Source organism: Chrysemys picta, chromosome 14 (assembly GCF_011386835.1).
Source record: "Chrysemys picta bellii isolate R12L10 chromosome 14, ASM1138683v2, whole genome shotgun sequence".
Classification (NCBI taxonomy): domain Eukaryota; kingdom Metazoa; phylum Chordata; order Testudines; family Emydidae; genus Chrysemys; species Chrysemys picta.
In genome coordinates, this window is record NC_088804.1 from 6,586,033 (window position 1) to 6,609,020 (window position 22,988).

At 49.0% G+C, this 22,988-nt stretch overlaps 1 protein-coding gene across 2 annotated transcripts; it reads right to left on the reverse strand.

Annotated features, from left to right (window-relative positions):
* Nucleotides 1-14,021: 14,021 nt before the first annotated feature.
* Nucleotides 14,022-22,934, reverse strand: GINS3 (GINS complex subunit 3). 2 transcript variants are annotated; one of them, XM_005309517.4, is made up of 3 exons: nucleotides 22,755-22,934; nucleotides 21,051-21,284; nucleotides 14,022-19,112 (listed from the first exon to the last, which is right to left on the reverse strand). In XM_005309517.4, exons 1-3 carry the CDS (start codon nucleotides 22,932-22,934, stop codon nucleotides 18,882-18,884), a joined length of 645 nt encoding a protein of 214 aa, XP_005309574.1. In that variant the 3' UTR covers nucleotides 14,022-18,881. The 2 variants fall into 2 exon arrangements, with proteins under 2 accessions (XP_005309574.1, XP_005309575.1); XM_005309518.4 differs by lacking the exon at nucleotides 21,051-21,284.
* Nucleotides 22,935-22,988: the final 54 nt, after the last annotated feature.

The following is a 22,988-nucleotide window of genomic DNA, read 5'->3' on the forward strand; positions in this document are numbered from 1 at the left end:
CCACTCCTGCTCTGCCCTGAACAGCCCCTGTTGCAGCCCCTGGCGTAGAGGGCCCCTGCACCTGGGTTATCCCCTGGGGTGGCTGTATGCCTGCCCTAGTGGCCCCTTTGCCCCAGGCCAGCTAGCAGAAAGCCAGTGCAGGGCCCTGGCACCGCTCCGTTCCCTGTTTTCACTGCCCAGTCCCCGAGAGACAGCCTGGTATGTCAAGAAGCAGCCACATCCCAGCCTGGCAGTCTTCCCCGCTAGCACATCCGCGTCAGATGGGCACTGGATCCGCGCTGATTGATGAGACCTGGCGTGAGTGTCTGATCAGGTTTTCAACACTGCCTGCACACACCCCGCCCCCGTGGTCAAGTACGGGCTCTCCGCCTCCCTGCAGACACCACGCCGGGGTGCTGTGCAGCACAGCGCTCCACTCACAGCTCTGTTCACCTCCTCCTCCCCGGACTGTTCTGTCAGCTCCTGCTGCCTTGGGCTTGCTACTCCACTTTCAGAACTTGCTGCAGTGTTCTGCGAGAGCGAGAGGAGCTCAAGGGGCCGAGTTGGACCTGGATTGCAAAGCAACTCAGCCCAGCAATTTGCCAGGGAACAGTTGACTCGGGGGCATGGTGAATTCTCCATCTCTGGCCATTTTTAAATCAAGATTAGATGTTTTCCTAAAAGCTCTGCTGTAGGGATCATTTTGAGGAAATTCTCTGGCCTGTGTTCTACAGGAGGTCAGCTTAGATGATCACAGCGGTCCCTCCTAGCCTTGGAATCTCTGAAACAGCCAATGGGCAGAGATGCTCAATAACAACACTCAGCAAATCCCCCCTAAGGAGATTGAAGCACTTTACAAACCAGCACTAACCCCTTTTTACAGATGGGGAAACTGAGGCACAGGGCAGGGAAGCGATTTGCATCAGGTCACGCTGCAAGTTGATAACTGCGCAAGGAATAAAACCAAGGTTTCAGTCTGGAATCCTCCCCACTTGGCTACACTGCTCCCTGGACTGGGGGGCTGGGGGTTGGGTTCTCTCTTTGTTGCCTTGTACTCTGTATCCATCTGTTGTCTTGCCCTTACATTGGAAGCTCTTTGGGGCGGGGACAGTTGTTTTGTTCGGTGACTGTGCAGCACCTAGCACCAGGGGGTCCTGGCCCCTAACTAGGGCTCCTGGGTGCTACCAAAACAGAAATAAATCGTTAATAATCATATCCAGACAAGAGCCGCTTGTCAAATGCAGATCTGGATTGGAGTTTGGATTTCAAGCACCTCCACAAGTAAAGGGCTGTTTCTAGGCTTTGCTGTCACAACCGTAGGCTGCTGGCCTATCTCCCCAGCCTATGAAGGATTCGCTGCCACATCCAGGGTCTTTCAGCCCCTTCCTCCAAACCACCGTTTTCTTAATTCCAATAAAACCTCCCCAAGTAACACAAAGCTCCCAGCCAACGCAGAACCCAGAACCTTTCACTCTGCACCCCAGGGCTAGTCACAGGAGCCAGCCTCCCTCCTGCAGCCCCATCTTCACCCCGCGGTGTCTCAGCCCTTTCCAGGGAACACCTAACCCCTTCCCAGCTGGGTGTGATAATCAAACAGGACTGGGCCGCACCCCCTGTTCCACAGCCCCCTCTCTGCTTCAACCCACTGTTACAACTTCCCTGGGGTACTCGGATATCACTGCAGTCCTTTGGCCCAACCCCTACTGCCGGACTTTGGGGGAGTCGTGCACAGGTTTGGATTTTCCACCTCATGCAGGGAGGTGCCAGTGAGGGGAACTGCCCTCACAACCCCCCGCCCTTCGCCTCCAGGGTGGCTAGGAAAGGTTAGCAGACAGCAGATGGGGCTGCATCCTATCTGCCTTGCTGTCCCTGTACAATCTGCACTGCTGGGGGAACCTCTGAAACGCCCATTCAAGGGGAAAGCGATCACACCAGCTCCCCACCCCTCATCGAGCCATTACGTCCCTGGGGCAGCTGAGCAGAGATCTTCCCAGCACCAGCCTGCTGAACTGCAAAATAAGAAAACCCAGGTGCAAGGAAAGATGCCAAATCCCCAGGGCCCGGGCGAGCTCAGTGCATGCCGGTAGTGACGCACGAGACTTAGCGATTGGTTCTGCAGTAACCTCTGCCAGCCGATCTCCGCAGCACATGCCAGAGGCTGCTGCCGCTGACAGCTCGCATGTGGTGGCGGGGCGTGGAGAGGGAAGGACTGTCCCCCCTCCAGGGAGAGGTCTGATCTCTGCCTCTTACCCACCTCTTGCTACCCGATGGAGCATGAAAAGGCATCTGCCCGCAGCAGTATCTTACTGCCTCTGGTTCTCCAGCTCTGTTAATATTTCACTTGCCAGGGGACCCAATCTGGACCCTCTTCATTCCCATTGTAATGGCTCTTGTCACACAGGTGCTTCAGTACTTGCTCTGAGTCAGTACTGGAAAGACACCCCAGCATGGTGCTAAAGGGGCACAGTGCTGCTGACAGGGGTGTCTTGCCGATGAGGTGCCCCTCGTGGGCCTTAAAGATCCCTTGACACTGTTCACTAGCAGGGGTATGTGCTCTGGGATCTTGGCCAAACTTCAGCTCTGCCTCCTTAAATTTCCCAAAGAGGTTTTTGGTGCAAAAAGATGTTCTTCCTTCCCCCTCCTGAAAGCTGTTGCTAGAGTAAAACGGGTGCTGCACCCCAGAGGGGGCTGCATTTCAGTGGTTGGTGAATGATCCCTACAGACCCAGCGTGTAATGCAACTGGGGATCCTTCACGGTGAGTGGCCTGACACACCTGCCCACACAATAGGTTGCTTTGCTTCTGATATCGAAGCCTCAGCCTCATGTTTTTATATATGTTTAAAGTTTAAAGAACAGGTTAAGGACTATTTAGAAAAGCTGGACATGCACAAGTCCATGGGGACAGATGCACTGCGTCCAAGGGGGTTGATGTGATTGCGGAGCCATTGGCCATTATCTTTGAAAACTTGTGGCAATTGAGGGAGGTTGCGGCTGATTGGAAAAAGGCAAACATAGTGCCCATCTTTAATAAAGGGAAGAAGGAGAATCCAGGGAACCACAGACCGATCAGCCTCACCTCAGTTGCCAAAAAACTCATGGAGCAGGTCCTCAAGGAATCCATTTTGAAGCACTTGGAGGAGAGGAAGGTGATCAGGAACAGCCAACATGGATTCACCAAGGGCAAGTCATGCCTGATCAACCTGATTGCCTTCTATGATGAGATAACTGGCTCTGTGGATGAGGGGAAAGTGGTGGACGTGATATACCTTGACTTTAGCAAAGCTTTTGACACGGTCTCCCACAGTATTCCTACCAGCAAGTTAAAGAAGTATGGGTTGGATGAATGGACTATAAGGGTGAATAGAAAGCTGGCTAGTTCGTTGGGCTCACTGGGTAGTGATCAACGGCTCCATGTCTAGTTGGCAGCCGGTATCAAGTGGAGTGCCCCAAGGGTCTGTCCTGAGGCCGGTTTTGTTCAACATCTTTATTTATGATCTGGATGATGGGATGAATTGCACCCTCAGCAAGTTCGCAGATGACACTAAGCTGGGGGGAGAGGTAGATATGTGGAGGGTAGGGATAGGGTCCAGAATGACCTAGACAAATTGAAGAATTGGGCCAAAAGAAATCTGATGAGGTTCAACAAGGACAAGTTCAGAGTCCTTCACTTAGGACAGAAGAATCCCATGCACTGCTACAGGCTGGGGACCAACTGGCTAAGCATCAGTTCTACAGAAAAGGACCTGGGGATTACAGTGGATGAGAAGCTGGATATGAGTCAACGGTTTGCCCTTGTTGCCAAGAAGGCCAACGGCATATTGGGCTGCATTAGTAGGAGCATTGCCAGCAGATCGAGGGAAATGATTATTCCCCTCTATTCGGCACTGGTGAGGCTACATCTGGAGTATTGTGTCCAGTTTTGGGCCCCCCACTACAGAAAGGATGTGGACAAATTGGAGAGAGTCCAATGGAGGGCAAAGAAAATGATTAGGGAGCTGGGGCACATGAGTTATGAGGAGAGGCTGAGGGAACTGGGCTTGTTTAATCTGCAGAAGAAAAGAGTGAGGGGGGATTTGATAGCAGCCTTCAACTACCTGAAGGGGGGTTCCAAAGAGGATGGAGCTCGGCTGTTCTCAGTGGTGGCAGATGACAGAACAAGGAGCAATGGTCTCAAGTTGCAGTGGGGGAGGTCTAGGTTGGATATTAGGAAACACTATTTCACTAGGAGGTGGTGAAGCACTGGAATGGGTTACCTAGGGAGGTGGTGGAATCTCCTTCCTTAGAGGTTTTTAAGGTCAGGCTTGACAAAGCCCTGGCTGGGATGATTTAGTCGGCGATTGGTCCTGCTTTGAGCAGGGGGTTGGACTAGATGACCTCCTGAGGTCTCTTCCAACTCCAATCTTCTATGTTTCTATGATTCTAAGTGAAGGCCCCATTGCAGAGGGCTGAGTCAGCTTGTCTTAAGGCAATTCTCTGCTCATGGACAGAAGGCTCCTCCTTCCAGAAGTGCAGCCGTAGCCGGGCAGATGGCTGAACAGCTGGAGGGGCAGCTGCAGGAGTCCAGGAAAGCAGACTGTGTAGTGTGCATCCCATGAGCATCAGCAAGCTCGAGAGAGGTTGAGCTCCCTGCCTCTGCTTCTGGCCGAGAAGCCATCACATCATATCCCATCACAGATGTGGGGTTATTTTTTGTACCTGCAGCTAACTGCGGATGCAAATCCAGCCACATCGAGGGCTCAGGCCCTTGCAATTCAGAGGCTTAACCTTCTAAATAGTCAGACGGGTGCCTGTCGTTCATTGGAGGTGCAGAACAAATTTGTGGGCACATGATCTGCAAAGGCAAATTGCACCCAAGGAAAGGGAGGCTGCCCTTTAAAAAAATATATGCACCGGCCAGATCGGAAGCTGAGAGGGTTTAGTTCCCCCCTACCCCCGGGCCATATACCTGTGTACTTCTGGGCCGTGCTGACCTCAGTGGGTCTCAGCACAGCCTGGGAGCCAGGTGTGCCTGACTTGTAATGCTGGCTCTGACACTCATTTTCTCTTGGCTTCTTCTCTCTGTGCCTAACCTTCCCCACCTCTCATCACGGAGGCCGTCTCTGCTCTGCCTGCTCACTTCCAGTTCCACTGCCCATGGCAGGAGTGTGCCCCACCCTCTGCTACCACTGGTTTTTCCCTAGTACTGCACCTTAGCGTGCCGGGTGGACAGAGCAGATTGCTGGGCAGTGACTTCCAAAGGATGGTTTAAAGGAGCAGAATGGGTGGACTCCAAAGAGAGACCTTTGGAGGGTGTGATGGGCGAGGGGGCTGTCAGCCCAGAGGGCTGGGTACCTGGAGGAGCCCGCCAGGAGGGGCCTGTCCAGCAGCAGAGGCATTAAATTACAGCGTCCAAATCAAGCAGCTTCTCTCCTGTCCCAGAGCGTGGCCTGTTTCCAGCCCAGTCCCAGATTAGAGGCTGCCAAGGCTGAACCCGGACCTGCCGCTCTCTGAGCCCTGCTGGAACGCGAGGCTTGTGGACTGGCTCTGACCTTCACTTTGCACCCGGTCACACACACCAGGTCAATAACTAGGCGGGTGATAACAAAATGAGCTGTCACAGCCAATTAACACGCTGGGCTTAATCGGCTTGTGGAGGGTTAGGGGCCAGCTCTCAGGCCCGCGAGTCGCAGATCTGGGAGCATCCCCTCCCCACCCCCGTCTCTCTTGCTCTCCTGGGGAAGCAAGGGTCAATGTCACACAGTGCGCTCGAAGGGGGGGAGGGGGCTCTGGGTCAGCAAGGCCATGCCCCCCAGGAGAGCTCTGCTGCAGAGCGGGAGGCAGGCAGACAGGGGCTATGGAAGGCTGAAAGCAGCCTGGAAGCTATTCGTTGCTCAGCGAGGGGAGCAGGGTGGAGCTCATTACTTGTGTATTAGTGAGGTTCTTTGCCAGGCACTCCCATAGCACCCCCACCCCCAGCTCCTATGGAGACACAGGCCCCCTTGACCACACCTCCCAACAGTCACTGCTTCCTCTTGAGCCAAGTGAAAGGCTGCTAGGAACAAGAGGTAGCATCATGGGCAGGCATCTGCAGTGGCCATGGGCTTAAGGACCAGCCCTAGGTCAGAAGTTCTGTCTGTGCAGCCACATCCTCTGTGCCGGGTAAACCCCCGAAGGACTATTTACATACGCACCCAGTTGTTGGAGGTCGAAATGATTTGCAGCCCCAAGCTCCCGCTGGATCCCTTCCCATGCAGGAAAGCGCCACAAGCCACTTGCTACGTCGCCTGCACCAGGCCAACAGACTGCAACTCCTCTCTCTGGGTTCTCAAGCCAGGCTCATCGCCAGGCTCGCCAATGCATCAGCGACATTTCTGCCCCCTCCAGGATGGACCCAGGCAATGCACTCTGCTCGCAGCCACCTGTGGGGTGCACCCGGTGCAGAATATAGCTCCATGCCGAGTGGCACGTGGCGCTGAGAGCACGTAACGCCTGCCCGCTGGTCTCTGCACTGGCTTTCTGATCAGGAGAACACAAGGGGCGAATAATCTCAGCTTCCCTGCCTGACGTGCTTTTGTGGGTGCTGTTCTCACACCGTTCTCAAGAGATGGCAGCGGTGCGAGTCAGTCTTGCATGGCCAGACACCGCTGGTCTCTCTAGGAGATGATACCCAAGAGGAAGGCCCCATGTTCTGGGATCTCCAGTCTTCTATGCACTGATCGCGCTGCTAAGAGGCGGTTCCCCAGTGTAACCTACCTAGGTATTTATTCAGCTCCTCTCGCTGCAGTGCCAGGATTCCTTCTCCCTTCCCGCCGAGGGAGATTCAGCATCAGGCCTCCGGAAATCCTGTCTGCAGGCTTGTGCGTTTGTTTACTAGGCTGCAAATCCTTTTTATTGTCCCAATGCAGCTGATTTCTGAGCTGGCTCCCAAATGAGATGATTGCTGTTTACTGTGCTCAGCGGCATCAGTTGGGCTTGTCTCCATCTCCTGCCACCTGGGGTTGCTTTGCAGAGACGCTCCTGCCCATGTGCAGGGTAACAGGCACTCTCTGCTCACAGCCTGCAGAGGGCATGAAACAATGGTCACGGTGCAGCGAAAATCCACCCATCCTGAGTCATCGCCCGCAGTCCAGACGGTAAAGGCAGAGGGTGCCAACCAAAGGCATCCGATCCATTCATTATGGCAGCGATCAGCTATTATGGTTAAAAAACGAACGGATTCAACAGATTTGCTCAAAGCCTGGTGAGATCAGAGCTCTCCCAGGCAGATGGCTCCCGAGTAATTAGCTCCCTGCTTGTTTTTATGATAGAAGCAATTGTAAGTGAGATTGTCTTTCTTTGCCCGTGTATTGAAGGCCGTTCCCAAGGCGCGATTTTTAAAGCAGTTACCTCTTCCTATGTCCTCCAGAGGTATCACTGCGCTTCCGATTCAGGCAAAGCCCCTGGGCCTACAGAGACTCATTTGCGATCGCTTTGTAACCCCAGATTTATGGATAGCCCTAGCCGCCCACAGTGAGGCAACTGCTTCCTAGAAACGTCGTTTGGTCACTAAATGCCATCCGTACAGTCTCAGAGGGGTAGCCGTGTTAGTCTGAATCTGTAAAAAGCAACAGAGGGTCCTGTGGCACCTTTGAGACTAACAGAAGTATTGGGAGCATAAGCTTTCGTGGGTAAGAACCTCACTTCTTCGGATGCAAATCCGTACAGTCGGCGCTGTATAAAGAGATGGAGACATGGGCCAGATTCTGAGCTCCAAGGCATTGGTGTAAATCTGGAGAGACCCCTCCAGTCGATGGCGTTACACCGGTGTAACAGAGATCAGAGTCTAGCCGATGATCTCTGTCCTGGGGAGTACATGAGCCAAGTTCTATCCTTGGAGGCAAGTGTTGGATTCACAGTGCTGTTAATGGGAGCAGTGCCTGTGTAACTGAGGGTATGATTTAGCACTGAATAAATACCAGAAACGCAGGCGAGACTTTCAGAAACCTGATCAGAGAGCAGGGCAGGATTCATCCACACTGATGTAAATCTGGAGCAACTCCACTGATGTCCCTGGAATGACTCCAGATTGACACCAATGTAAGAGTGACCACATAGCGGTCTTGCTTGGAGTGGTACAGTTGGGACCCGATTCTGATCTCCATTCCTCCAGCGTACACCTGATTTACACCGTGAGAAGCTGGCCCTTGGCTTGCTTTTGTCCTCTAATGGTTTTTCCTTTGAAAGCCCGTGCGGAGGAAGCGTGTGTTGAGGAGGGCTCAGGAATTGATGCCGTCGCTCCACTGATTTATGTAGTGTAGCCTGGCCTCAAAATCAATTATTGAACAGTCATTAAAAAACTCCATTTTCTAGATGGCCGAGGAAGGCTGGGAGCATGCATGTCATTAATTCTGAACAGGGCCTCTGCGTTATTTCTCTTTGCTGGTTCCTGACTGCTGGGAGTTTAATTCACAACCTACACTAACGTGAATTACACATATGATTGGATTACCCCTCCCGCAGTAATAACGCCCATTCAGAATTTACATTGGGGGTCACAGTGGACATCTCCACTGCCTGGGCCTTGTAGAACGGAACAGGGTAAGGCACTGCACAATGCTGCATGGGCCACAGCATGGTCCAATGGAGACAGCACTGGGCTGGGAGTCAGGAGAGCTGGATTTGATTCCTTGCTCGCCACTGACACACTATGTCCCCTTGGCCATATCACTCAGTGTTGCCAATCCCCCAAAGCCATGCGCCGGACCCACAAATCAGGAGAGTTTAGCAGAAGAGTTATGTGGTGGGTTTTGGCCTGTCTTCTGGTGTTTGAATGCCCCCTGTCCCCAGTGTGTGAGTGTGTCCGTTACCGCGGCCCTTCTCCCAACGTTATGGCGTAAGGGGTTTCTGGGCCTCGCTGCAGGCGCTCACTACCCTTGTGGGCTGGCTGCATGTTTCAAGCAGCAGGGAAGAGGAGGCCCCCAGGGCTGCTGGGGGTATTTCATTTCAGTGATTTTAGGTAAAGAGTCTGTTAAAGACAGATATGCTCATTTAAATTCACCTTAACCCATTCTGTAACCTGCCGCCTGTCACAGGAGCCAAGTACCCCTGACATGCTGGATAGAACATCGATTTTCAATCGTGAAAGCTTTAGAACCTAGCTGGACAGCCCGGAACAGATACAGATGCCTCTGCTAGCCCAGATAGGCATTCATGGCTCTAATGACGGCGGCTACTGAAGTACTTATTCAGCACCAGGAAGCTTCATGACATGTGACTGGTGCGGTTTCCTCCCCGTTTTTCCTTCAGAAGCAGGGCTGCCCCTGGCAGACTCCCCCTCCAGCTGGGCATGACAGCCACAAAGGAGATCCCACCATCTGCGGGAGGGAGGGAAGGAGGGGATCATTATTAATCCTGGTCTACATCTAGGGAAACTGAGGCACATAATTAAGTAACTCGCCCAAGATCATCCAATGAGTAAGTGGCAGCACCAGGCTCAAAACAGAGCTACTATCAGGAGCATCTGGCACTGGCCACTGTAAGAGACAGGATACTGGGCTCGAGGGCCCATAGGTCTGACCCAGTGTGGCCGTTCTTATGAGTTCCTGGCTTTGTGTCCCACACTTAAACCATTAGACTGTGGGCCAAATCCTTAGCCGCTGTAAATTTGGCATAGCTCCATCAGCCCCACTGGTGCTACAATGATTTACAGCCGCCAAAGAGCTGGCTTTGGGTTTGTTTTTCCATGGTAATTTTGCACAGTCCTTTTGCAATTTCTCGGTGTGACCCCGGGGCAGGGCTTTATTTGATCAATTCAGCTCTGGTATTTGATTTTTTTCTCTTTTATTCCTTGTTCTTGTAATTCTCCTTATGCTTCTACCGCAACCAGGGAACAAGCCCAGAGCCTTCCTGTGGCTAGTAGAACATCTGTCTCTGCTTTTATGGACCGCAAAAGCTGAGAGCTCAGATCCTATGGGGGTTGGCTTTTTAGTAACATTTCTATTTGCTTTTTCACATTGACGCCTTTATTACAAAGTCACAGCAGAATTGTGACAGCGAAGTCATAGTCCAGAAGGGGATTTTCATTACAAGCCCCTGTTTTCAAGCAGTTATTACTTTTTTGGGGGTGGGGTAGATTACCTTTAGATTGAAATGTCTCACATTTATTCTTAGGCCAAATGGTGCTTTTTTCTGGCAGAGATTTAATATAGGAAGCCTCTTCTCTTCTGACCCCAGGGTGAACAGAAGAGGGTTTCCAGGCTATAAAGCATTTCCCTGGCTTTTTTGGCTGGGATAATTCAATTTTTAATGCTACGAATGTGCCTAGGACTCAGTGAGGATATGGACTCCGAAGCACAAGGGCAAAGAGGATTTAGAAGTAATGTTCTGGTTGAATTTTGTTTATTGCCCAGCACTCACCTACGACAGCATCAGGCACTACAGAAATACCTGCAAGAGAAATACCCGGGCAGTACAGGCCTGATCCTGGGAGGTGCTTTGCTCCCTCTGCTTCCAATTGCAGTCTGGCAGGATCTGGCCTATGTTTTCAAGAGGGCTCAGCTACCATTGAGAACAATGGACATTCACACTCCGCCCCCAATGCTGAGAGCATTGGTTGCTGTTTGGTGCCGAACATTTTTTTTTTGTTTTAATCCAGCCGGACATTTTCATGAGGCACCAAGGTACAGAGTCCTGGTTCCACCCACGTTTGCGAGTGGGTGTGCAGCCGCACCTCCCCGCATTGACTTCGATGCAGCCCCACACCTCTTCTTGCTTCTCATCCATCCAAAGGCTTGGCCAGGCTTCCTCTGAGAAGCTGAGTCCTACGTGAAGTGTTTGAACGTGCGATCAGGTGTCTGCTTACAATAGCAACACACACTGCATTCTGTGACTCATGTCTAGGCAAGGGGCCCCTCCCAAGATCCATAATATTTTAGGAGGAGTCTCACCATGCCCAGAATTCTGCCAACCGGGGCAACAAACTCATGCTGATCATGCCCAAAGACTGGTGCTTGCCGCTCTCGGCCCTGGCACAGAATCTGCTTCCACCTTCCTGCAGGGCGAACTACAAAACATGACTACACATTTTTTCAAGGCACAGGGGAGCAGCAGGGAAGAGCTGAAGCTACAAGAATTCACAGAGGCTAATGCAAGGTGAAAGACCACAGTGTGTCCTGCCAATCCAGATAGAAAGATTTCTGAGGCTGCTGGCCCTGCTTGGCAAGCCGCCGCTAGAAAGAACTCTTCAAAAATAGAAGTGTGCTAATCTCAGGAACCTGCTGGAATTCTCAATAACATTAATGAGGTGTTTTAAAAGCAGAGCGAGCGCCTTGGCTTCTTGGGTTGTGCCATTCCTTGTAATTTTCCACAACAGTCTAAGGGAGGCACTGGGAGGCCCAGGGCACAGCTCTCTGGAATGGAGTTCTGCTCTACAAGGGAACAGCAAAGACTAATGCCAGGTGTGCTCTTCACCTGCGCAGGAAGCACGGCACGGAGCACTGCGCCCTGGAAATGGGAGGGGGAGGAGGGAAAGTGAATGCGCCACATGGGGGTGGGAGTGGCAGTGTAGTCTAGCAGATAGGGAGACCTGTGTTTTCAAGAGACCTGGCCTGCTGGGTGACCATGGGCAACTCACATCCCTCCCCGTGCCTCAGTTTCCCCATCTGTACAGTGGGCTTAAAGATACTGGCCTTTGTATAAGAACTAGGTACTACTAATCCAAAGATGTCCCTTTCACCTCCTCTTAGCACTGGCTGAAATAAAGCCAAGCACAAGGTGCTGATCTATGGGATGGAGAGGGAACACATTCATAACCAAACTACTGGTGGGAATTGCTGTTTTCCTGCTCTCAGACAGATGGATATTTATGCAGCTATTTTAAAGCAGTTAGAGAACGGACAGGGAGTCAGAACATTCCTTTACTCATTGTAGCATCTACCGGCCCTCCAGGTGACTGATAGTTACTCATGCCTTGATGGGGCTAGTTTTATGCCAACATGGATGCACAATCTGTTAACACAAACAAGGCTGTTGTTAACAGGACACAGATAAGGAATTGTCTTTAGCATTGTTTTACTTTAACGGAGTTGTACGCGCTGTTTTTTGTATCTCAGAGTCACAGCTTCATTCTCGCCAGTTTGGTCTTTTTCTATTTGGCAAACGGAGATATAGTTTCTCGTCCCTGGTGGAGCCTGAAATTAACATTTTGGTTTTTGTTCGCCGCTAGCAGGGCTCAGCTTGGGTCCCATTCGATATTTGTTCCATCCTGTTACAGTATCTACAAGACATTCTCAAGTAATTTAGGCTCCAACTTTGACCTCAGCTGGTGGAGAATAGCACCTGGATTCGTACTAGCCTAGATTTAAAAAAAAAAAAAGTTACGGTAGGACTCATACAAAAACAGCATCTTCTGCTCAGTGCTCCCTCTGCTGACTCTGACAAGGCAGTTCACAAACAGCACAAAGAAGGTGAGTGCACAGACAGGGTCATTTCAAACTCCTCTCGGAACTAGTGGGGAAAATTCAGTAATTAACCGATATATATGTCCGATTCCGCAAGCAAGAGGTTAATACAAACACTGCCATAAAAAGAAGGGCAACAGTGTGTCCCTTACTTTGAATAACGTTGGCAGCAGACAATACAGCTTGAGTTCCTGACATGATTGGTCTAAATGACTGGCTGAGATCACAATGGCTTGGTCACAGTAGTCAGACATCACCAAGCCTTCCTCCCTCTTCCAATGAATCTGTGGATCATCAGCAAGGGATCGGAGCATTTCCGGGGTCAGATTTAACAGTGGGGGAAGGTGTTGGGCCAGTAACGTGCATGTCAAAATCCAACCCAGCCCCAGCGTGTCTGTCCTCTCTCCAGGCGGGTGAGTAATGGGAATTGGGGTTGGGGGAGCATGGAGAGGTGGTTAAGATGCCTACGGTACGTCTACACTTCAGTGGGGAGCTACCCTCCCAGCCTGGGTAGAGAGACTCATGAGAGCTTGGCTCGAGCTAGCACATTACAAATAGCTGTGTAGACATGGTGGCTCAGGGACAGCTTGGGCTCTGAAGCACACCTGGGCTCCTAGCGTGAGAGGCCAAGGTGCAGCACCCACACGGCTATGTTTAACGTGCTAGGTCAAGGTGCTTGCTTCCAGCCTTCAGTGCCAATATACCCCTACAGTCCTGCTGATACGAGGAAACAGAACGCATGACCTTGGAGCAAAGTTTGTGGCTTCTTACAGATTCCCCAAGAGTCAATGGGCTTGGAATAAGAATCACAGTTCATTCTGCAGGGATCTCCACCCAGCTCCATTCCCCAACTGAAAGCTCCACTGTGAGGTGACTCTTCCCCCAGGAGGTATTTCCATGGGAAGCCTGTGTTATGATGAACATTAACGATCTGCCCTAGGTAAAAAACCATGCTGTCACCCAGGCTGACTTTGCAGAGTGTAAAAAAGGTGAAAATGGCTGAGAACAGGACAAGTAACAGAATGTGAATCGCAGGGATGAGTCAGTCTGGTGATACCCTAAACAAAAAGAGCTCTCAGCCATGATTGTAGCTCTGTCCCCATCTCTTCTCCCTGATTCAACAGACGCTCTAGGCATCAGAGTGACACCGAGAGTGACGATCCTGGAATCTTATTATATAGGTTACTGTAGCACATAGGAGCCCTACTCCCAGACCAATACGCCCTCCTGTTATCTTAGTGCCTTTAGAAATGGACTCTGCCCACCACAGGTTTAAATCGCGTTGCCTGTTCACAGGGAAGCTTGGAAAGCCAAGTCAAACCCATCACAGAGATCCCTTTCTCAGGCTAGTCTTGGAAAAAGAAACCAGTGGTCCCATAGGATGCTAGTGTAGACCAGACTCCCCAAATACTCACCTCTCATCCCATCCCTGAATAGTCCCAGCACTATGAGCAATCGGGGATGTTATTAGCGGCTTCGTACAGAATCTCACTGAAGACTATTTGCAATATTAAGTGCTTAGGACTCCGCTCGCTCCAGCAGAAATACTGCCACTCGGGGAAAACCACCCAAACTTAACAGTTCCACTTCAGATCACTATTCTGCTTGACACACAACACTTACAGTGAAAACAAGTAAAAGTTTATTGAACAAAGTGTAGAAATTCATGTGATAGGAAGCAGAAGTACTAAAAACATATGGTTACATATAAAATAAAATCATGTTCTAGAACCTAGACACTTTCATGTCCTAGAGAGCAATGCTCACCCAAAGTCCTTGCACCGTTTTACAGCCAGGTTTGGCTGTGATCTTGCCTTGATTGCCCCGTCAGCGTGCCTCCTCAGTGAAAGATCTAGGGCGTCTGTTTGCACCCACAGATCTATCAGAATTATTGACTGTCCTTATTCATAAACCAGATGCCCCCCTGCTGGTTGTTTTTTCCTGTATATTCCTTTCTTGTAGATTTCACAATCTCGATCAGCATTTGACTTTGTCTGTAAATCAGCATCCATTGTGAGGACACAATAACCATACAAGTGTCCGGCGAGATGCCCTGCCTAAAAACACCGTGTCCACAGCATGTCATCTCCTGGTTACCTGTCTTAACTTTCAGATTTTAAGAACACAATTTCCAGTATGGATAAGTAACTCCTTAAATATTATCTGTGCAAACATTTTGAAGTGATTATGGAGACCTGTAGGCCACTGCCTCTCAGTAGAGACCTTACATGTCACCCTTTGGTGAACTAATATGCCTTTATCTGACCCAGGGGATCCCTGTGCAACCCTATGCATCCCTTGTGCTCTCTGCTAGTTGGCACCAAGAAGTCCCTGGGTCACACCTCACTCCTCAAATTGACGCAGTAGGGCTCAGCCACTGGCTAATCTGTAGGTGTTGGCTCAGAACCCCCCTTGCCAGGACAGTGATGGGATTTTCAAAAGACTTACAAGCACACACCTCATTGATCTGCAATAGGATTAGTGCTCCAAACTCACTTTGGTACTTTCAAAAATCCCACCCTAAACTGTCCTCCTGTTAAATAGATTCCTTCCCGCCAAAGGATGTGCTAAAAGGTCTGGTGCCACTTTTTGCTTTATCTTTTCCTGATTGCTATTTCTTGATCTAGCTTGACCTCTCTGCTATGGAGATTGATGTCCAATACTGAATTCAGAATGACTACACCCACTACTTCCAGTCTGGCAGGGGCAATCAATGTCTTCTCTTTGCCAACCAAAAATAACCCAAGCCCAGAGGACAGACAGAAACATTGATTAGAGCACAAAGCAGCTGGCAAAGAAGCAGCAACAGAAGTAAAAAAGAAGGAAAGAACTGGGATGGGTGGTTTTGCATGTTGGGTGAAAAGCTATATTTAATTGGGCATCATGCCTCAGTGGCTGCCTCTGCTGTAAAGAAAAGTATCTGAGAAGCAATAAATAAAAAGTTTAAAGAGAATCTAAGTGCAAATGTAGACTCAGTAGGAGTTTTCCAACTCATTACTTCTGACAGGGATTCGCTGCCAGTTTTCTAGAGCGACCTTCCACTTTGCTGGTTTGTTAAATACATGCTCTTTAACTTTGTTAGTCAAATGCCAGGGATTGTTTCTGTTTTACAAGTATGCAAATCCAAACTCTTCTCACTTTAGTTTGCTGCTGTGTGATTACGAAGTACAGTTTGTGTTTATCAAAATTACGCAATAGGCTTAGCCAGATACCTTACAAGGTTTCTCAATGGTATCTAGTCTCTGTAACAGCCCTGAAGTATTTCTGGATAGAATAGGGCATACAAGACAGCAAGAAAATCAATAGCACATAAAATCTTCTAACTGCAATTTAAGAGGACATTGTCAGGTTAAATATGTTTTCTTTTAAAAAGTCCTATCTATTTTTATTAATAACACCTGAAAGTATCAAAGGAACATTTATCTACGGAAAAAAACAACCAACCACCACATTTATGTGAAAATTTTGTACCTACTATTGTCACAGGTACACCTAAGATTACTGAAAGAGGTTAGAGAAAAAAATTCTCTATTTTTTAAGTTGTTCACTTTGTGCGTTTGACAGCATTTTGTGCAGAATCATTTCAATGTCTTTGCTGCTTGAGAGAAAACAAATTTTTTTAAAAACATGCCATGAAAATTGGTAAAAGAATTTAGGGAACGCGTGTTGTTTGGCAATCAGACTAGATTTCATGTCAATGCTCCTCCCCTTTAAAACTGGGTTTTTAAAATCTAAATTACTTCTAAATCATATATGTTGATTGATCTCAGTTTTCACTTCACTAAGCTTGGACAATGAAAACAGATTGTGTTTGTTTTGTTCTTATTTTGGAGCGCCTGCATTCTAGTAGTTAGAGCACTGAGTAGGAGTCAGGACACGGATTCTATTTCTGGCTCTGCCATCATGTTGATGTGTGACCTTTGGTGTGTCACGTGTTTGTGCCTCAGTTTCCCCCTCTGGGATTGTGAGAATTCATTAGCTAATATTTGGAATGTGTTTGAACATAAGCACTATATACCGTGACTGCTGTACAGTATTATCATCATCAGTCAATTTCACTTTCCGGTTCTTGAGTATTACCACAATGCTTCAATGCTTGGGCTGCACATGCTGCAAGAGAATGTTTACATCAAAAATATCAAATAGTTTTCCCCAGAATTAAAAACAAAAACTCCAAAATCTAAGCCTAAATACTGACACATTTCTGTCACTCGGGTTTTATACTTTTTTTTTTAAAAACAAAATCAAAGGTTGGAGCCTTCTATCAACCTAGGAGTCATAGGCGTTAACTACATGGGTGCTCCGGGGCTGGGAAGGGGGGGAGGGGAGGAGTGGGAACACGGTGCGCTCAGGGGAAGAGGTGGGGCCGGGGATTTGGGGAAGGAGTCGGAATAGGGGCAGGGAGGGGGCGGAGTTGGGTGGGGACTTTGGGGAAAGGATTGGAATAGAGGCGGGGCCTCGTGGAAGGGGTGGAGTCGGGGTAGGGCCGGGGGCAGAGCGGGGTTGAGCACCCATTGGCAGGAGCAGAAGTCGGCGCCTATGCTAGCAGTGTCTCTAATGTGACTCGTGGCAAATGCTAGGGGAGCTGGGAGTCAAACAGAAGATGTTGCTATGCCAGCGGAAGTGTATAAACGTAACACTCCTATGTTGGGGAGTGGTGTGAAGAACATGGTGGGTTCTAGCAACAAGACTTCGCTAACCCTGTGGCTAAGGTTTCCGAGTGGCCATTCTTCTCCTGGCCACGACTGATTCTCAGCAGCAGGGCAATTACAGAGAGACACTCTGTGTGAAGAACTTATTTCACATGAAACGCTCATTTATGCAGCGCAGAAATCCCAAAATAGAAAATATACAAATCCAGGCTAAAATTAGTTTCTTATAAAAAAATGCATCATTTTCATAGCATGCTGTCACTTAGCACAGTGGCATTTAATAATGTGCACGCTTGAACTCCCTCTTCATAGTCCACTAGCCGCTACTTCGTCTCCTGCAGTGGGACAGGTTGCCCTGTGCACTTCAGAGACCATGGCAAGTTGAAGATGCTGCCGTATCCAGCAGTCAGTGTCCTTTCTGACTAACTGCAGAGGCAGAGTTTTCACTCCTGAGGCCCAAAGAGTGGTCACTTGCCCATTCTGGGGGATCCCTTAGCCAACACTTACATTAAGTATTCGTGGACAAGAACAAGTTGCCCATACAAAATTTAGCTCTCCATGGGCCTGATCCCAAGAGATGCTGAAAGTCTGATTAACATCCACAGCTACTAATGAAGTCAACAGGGACTGTGAATGCTCAGCACCTCTCAGGAGAAGGCCCCTCTTGTTAGTTACTTTTTAAAGGGCTTCCTCCCAAGGAAGGCTAAGAAACACCCAGATAGTTTCTAATGACTTGTCCCAAGAATACCAATTCCAATGGTCCCATGAGTAGCTTTCTAGAGAGGGAACCATGTGTTTCTGGGTGTTCTCCTGCCCTCCAATGTGACTCACAAGCAGAGCTAGGTTTTGAGGACATCTCCATATAGCAACCCTTGTGCTGTTTAATGAGTTCTAATTCCATTCGCTCCCAATGGCAAGAATGTTGTTTCCTCTCTGGAAATGCCAATAGATCAGAAGGAAAGAAACAACTCATTAGCTCTGCCCCTTTACCATTAGCCAAAACTGGCAATCAGGATAACTTCTTCCACGAACCGGTGTCCACATCACAAAAACCACCATGCATCTAGGAGTGAATGGGCATTCCATTCCCACCTGCTGCCCAGAGGTGGGCTTTCTGGGTATAGTAGTGGCAGTGGGAGGTGGAGGTAGGGTGCATAAAGCTTGCAGCGCCACTTCAACTGCTGTGTGGACAAACAGAAGGCAGGCTCCACTGTACCAATGACAAGCATTAAAATCACATACGAAACTAAAGCAGCAACAGAATCAGCTAACAGCAGATGCTTACCCCTAACAAAGGCACATTAAGCCATAGCAAGAGAGAAGGGGATAACACAATGCAGTCTATACCACTCTTCTCTTCATGTTACTGGGATGTCCTCTGGAATCATGAAGCTGGAAACAGTTGTTCCCATATCAACACATTGGGGTATGTGTGGGAAAGGTGGGATTTGAGGTGGGGGTGAAAGAGTTGAAACTACATTTTCAGAATCCCTGTTTACAATTCCAGATCTATTTATATGATAAAAACAGTAAATATTAAATGACCCTCTTTCAGAAGAGCCTTTTATATCCACTCAGCTATGAAGCCCAAAACTATTACCGTAACTCCATGGGAGAAGGTTGTGTGTGCTGTAAAACAATTGTGTGATGTATTCCGGTTATACTCGTCCTCTAGTCTAAAACGTGCTTTGGTCTAATCTGAAGATGCTGCGCAGAAGAACTTCAGTTAAACTGGGAGAAGAGTCTGTCCCTTCCCAAGGTTGGCTGGTCTCTCTTCTCTCTGACACAGAGTACCTCAGTGTCCCCTGTAGCAGTTTTGCGTCCTTCATGCTTTCAACCATCCATGTCTGTGAATTTTCTCTTCCTGTAATTCTGCACCAGGCTGGACGCTGTGATCTGAGAAGCTTGCCCCTTCTCCCAGCACTGAAAGTCATTCAGCCCTTTCTGGCCAGCTCGAAACAACGCTCGTTCCAGCTCATCCAGCTGTGCCACCAGTGCAGAGGTGTCCTCGTTGTAGGCATTCTGGGAGGAGTCCATGATGCGACGGAAACGGCCAATAAATGTCTAAGGGAGAGAAGCAGAATTACCAATGGCTAAGGAAGATTCTTCTTGAACTCAGGTGCTAGAGGCCTTTGCTTACGGAGCTGAAAGATCCAGGGTTCTAGTCCCTATGCTGTCTGTATGCACGCAGCCAAGGATTTGTTCTGGGCTAGCACCTGACTGCTGGTACTGAGCTCGACATACTCAAGGATAAGCTTAACCTAACTGGGGTGGATGGATGAGTATACAAAATCCTGGCTAGAAAGTATGTGCATCACTGGGTGGAATTAGTTTTGGTCAAGCATGATTGTTGCCTTCTAGTGGCTGGCCAAGAGAGGCTACTAAAACATAATACAACTATAATTCCACCTCCATTCAAGTGGGAGAAGTCATTGGTTTTGGAGCAGGGGGCCTTGCTCGGCTGCAGCCCATTAATCTGTGGTCATGCATTTGTTACAATGCTGCTTAATGTTGTTTTTCTCAAAATTGAGCCAAATGAGACTCCTTTTTAAAGGCAATATTATTATTACTCCTGATTGCATTTACCAAACACAAACCTCCCTCTGCCTCCGAAGCACTTGGGATGCTGCTCAAACACTTTCACATTCAGTACAATTCAAAAACATACAATACATAAACAATACATTTAAAAAGCTAAACAAAGAGGGGATCATTTAAAAGATTTTTTTCCCTACCACCGGGGTAAAAAAAAAAAAAAAAAGGATGTAATAAGTTACAAAGAAAGGAAAAAGGGTTAAACTCTTGATAATCTTTGGAAATTGGGTTTAAGATTACTTGGAAACCATGCTTTTAGAAGCACCAGTCTCAAAATATGACTGGGTTTTATTTATTATTTCTAGTATATGCATTTATTTGGCATCTAAAACTTTGGTATTTGGGTGCTCTACAAGCACCAAATAGAGACTTTCAAACTCTCAGTGAGCGCTCTGAAATTTAGTCACACATTTCAGTTACACTTCTTTGAACGTTAGTTTATTTATGCCATGATCTACAAAACCCAACTCATCAACAGGGAGGAGGGACACTATGGTGGGGCAGATCCTCACTCCAGTCAGGAAGGGGTTAAAGAGCTCTTTTAGGCACAATCAGCACCCAGCCCAACACACCAGCAAAGCCTGTCAAGCCTGGAGATGAGCAGGTCCTTACAGGCGAGTATCCCTGCTCAGGGCAATGTGGCACTCAGAGGAAAGCAGAGCCCCCAAGTCTCACAGCACAGGGGCTGCTTATGAATCTCTGCCACCTTGACCCTCTGGTACGGTAAAAGGACCATCTTTACCTTGTTTTCTTTCTATTACAGTCCCAGGCACTCAGCCACACAGACAATTAAGACCCTAGACTCCCCCCACTCTCTTCACAGAGACTATTTAACTTTTGCCTTGCAGAGAACAATGGGGTGAGCCTGTACTGCAGGATTATTGTTTGCCTTTTTTGTTTTGGATGCTGTTATACCAAGAAGTGAGCATTTAGGTGGGGGAGCAGCGTCCCTCAGATATACAACGAGAGGACTAAACGCTGCACTCCGAACCAGCAAAATCGTGATGCGTACAGCCAGGGAAGGATATCTGGGACCAAAGAGGCGCACACTCTCACCCCAACGGGATGCTCCAGAGGTACAATCTCTGACAGATGCTTTGCATACTCTGTTATTAAGAAGTGATGCATCAAAGTGGTTCCTCTTCTAGGTGACATCATGTTCCTTGTACAAAACTCACAGGACCAAATTCGGCTCCTGGATGAATACATGTGAATCTTACTGAATTTTCTGGTATCTGAATATGCACATCTGAGGCCAGAGGGCCTGATCTTGCAGTCCTTACTCAGGCTAAAATCATGTTTTTACATGTTGTTTACAGCAAAGTTGCAGGAAATATGGAGGAGGCAGCAGCAAAGAAAAAGGAAACCAAATCTACCAAAGGAACCAGACTTGGTTCAAATACTTGCCTGCAGTATAGTCTGAGCTATCTCTGGATTCTCTGGATTGTCAAAATTCAGGAGCTGGGAGCCAAAGCCATAGTAGTATGGCCCCATTTTATGCAGGTCAACCACATTGGCATCAGCACTGAACACTGTCCGCCAGCCTTCCTTGTAAATCTTGGGCAGTTCCACTGAAAGTGTCCTCCGTTTGTTGTCATACAACCCTTTTGCTAGCCACAGGGGTATTTCCACCTTTGAACCCTGCATTCACACAACAGAAACACCCCCACCCCCCCCAAAAAATAGGTAAATGAACTCCGATCAGGATAACAAATAAACATGATTCTCAGATGAATACTGAAGTTTCACAAGGGAGTGATTTTATTTCAGTCTACAATAGTGGAAACTAACGTAAATCATAGATTTTTGGTTGTCACTGGCAAAGCCCGTAGGCATGAAATTTATGTTAGAATGAGTGCCAAAGTATGAGGCACAGAAAGACAGCTGCATGTGTAACATGTAGAATATAAATAAAAAACAATATTGCAGTGTAAGGAAATTTACAAGGAGAGTCCCTGATCCTGCAGACACTTTCACATATGTCCGGTGGCACCTCAAAGACTAACAAATTTATTTGGGCATAAGATTTCGTGGGTAAAACGAAAGCTTTTACCCACGAAAGCTTATGCCCAAATAAATCTGTTAGTCTTTGAGGTGCCACCAGACTCCTTGTTGTTTTTGTGGCTACAGACTAACACGGCTACCCCCTGATACTTTTCACATACACCTCTACCCCGATATAACGCAACCCGATATAACACGAATTCGGATATAACGCGGTAAAGCAGTGCTCGGGGGGGGGGGAGGGGGCTGCGCGCTCCGGCGGATCAAAGCAAGTTCGATATAACGCAGTTTCACCTATAACGCGGTAAGATTTTTTGGCTCCTGAGGACAGCATTATATCGGGGTAGAGGTGTATGTGCAACTTTGCTCATGTGATTCCCCGCAATAGGATTACTCCGGGAAGTAATTTTACACATACAATTTATTTGCAGGGCACGGTCCCTAGACAATAACCAGAATTTAAACTAAACAGCTAACCAACAGTAACTACATTCTCTACCAAAAATTCTCACTTCACTGCAATATTTAGTGGGCATAACATTGATAGGCCCTTAAAAAAATACCCCAGCCACAGTATTGCATTAGTAATTGCATTCTACAGGCTGAGGGTATGCTATATAAATAAGTACTTTCTGATACTGGTTTGAAGCGACATTACCCTTTAATTTCACTAAACAGCCCATAGATCTCAGATCAGACTATGGGGTGGGGTAAAATGGGCCCACACAGAGCAGTGGGCAGCCCCTCTAGTCTTTAATGCAAACGGGCATAGAGCCTACTGCGATGTATTGCACCCCAGGCCAAACCTGCGCCCCCCGGGTGCAATCCCGCCTTCGAGCAGAGACCTCCAGTAACCCCGCCCAACGCCGAGCTCACGGGGGAGACTGCACTTCCCAGCATGCCCCGCTCCACCCCTGAGCTCAGCCCTCGGCCAGAGACCCCGCGTCTCCTCATGCCCGAGCCCCGGCGGGCAGATACAACGCGCGGCTCCCGCCCGGCCGGCCCACGTCAGCGCCCGGCCCGCCCCGCTCTCTCGCCCACCCGCCGGTCTGTCACGTGGCCAGGCCCGGTGGCTGCCGGGAGCTGTAGTCCCCGGCGGCGGGTTACCTCCGGGATGCCGTCGCTCTGGCCGGCCCCCGCGCCCTTGCCCAGCACGGCAGCCAGGCGGGGCAGGGCAGCCTCCACGCGCCCCGGCAGCTTCTCCTGGGACATCAGGATGTCTTCCAGCGAGAGGAAATTCTCCTCAGGCCCCAGCCCGGGCCCCACTGGGAAATAGGCTTCGGCCATGGCGGGGCGGCGGCGCGCTCCAACCCCGCGGCTCCCGCTCAGCCGCTGCCAGGC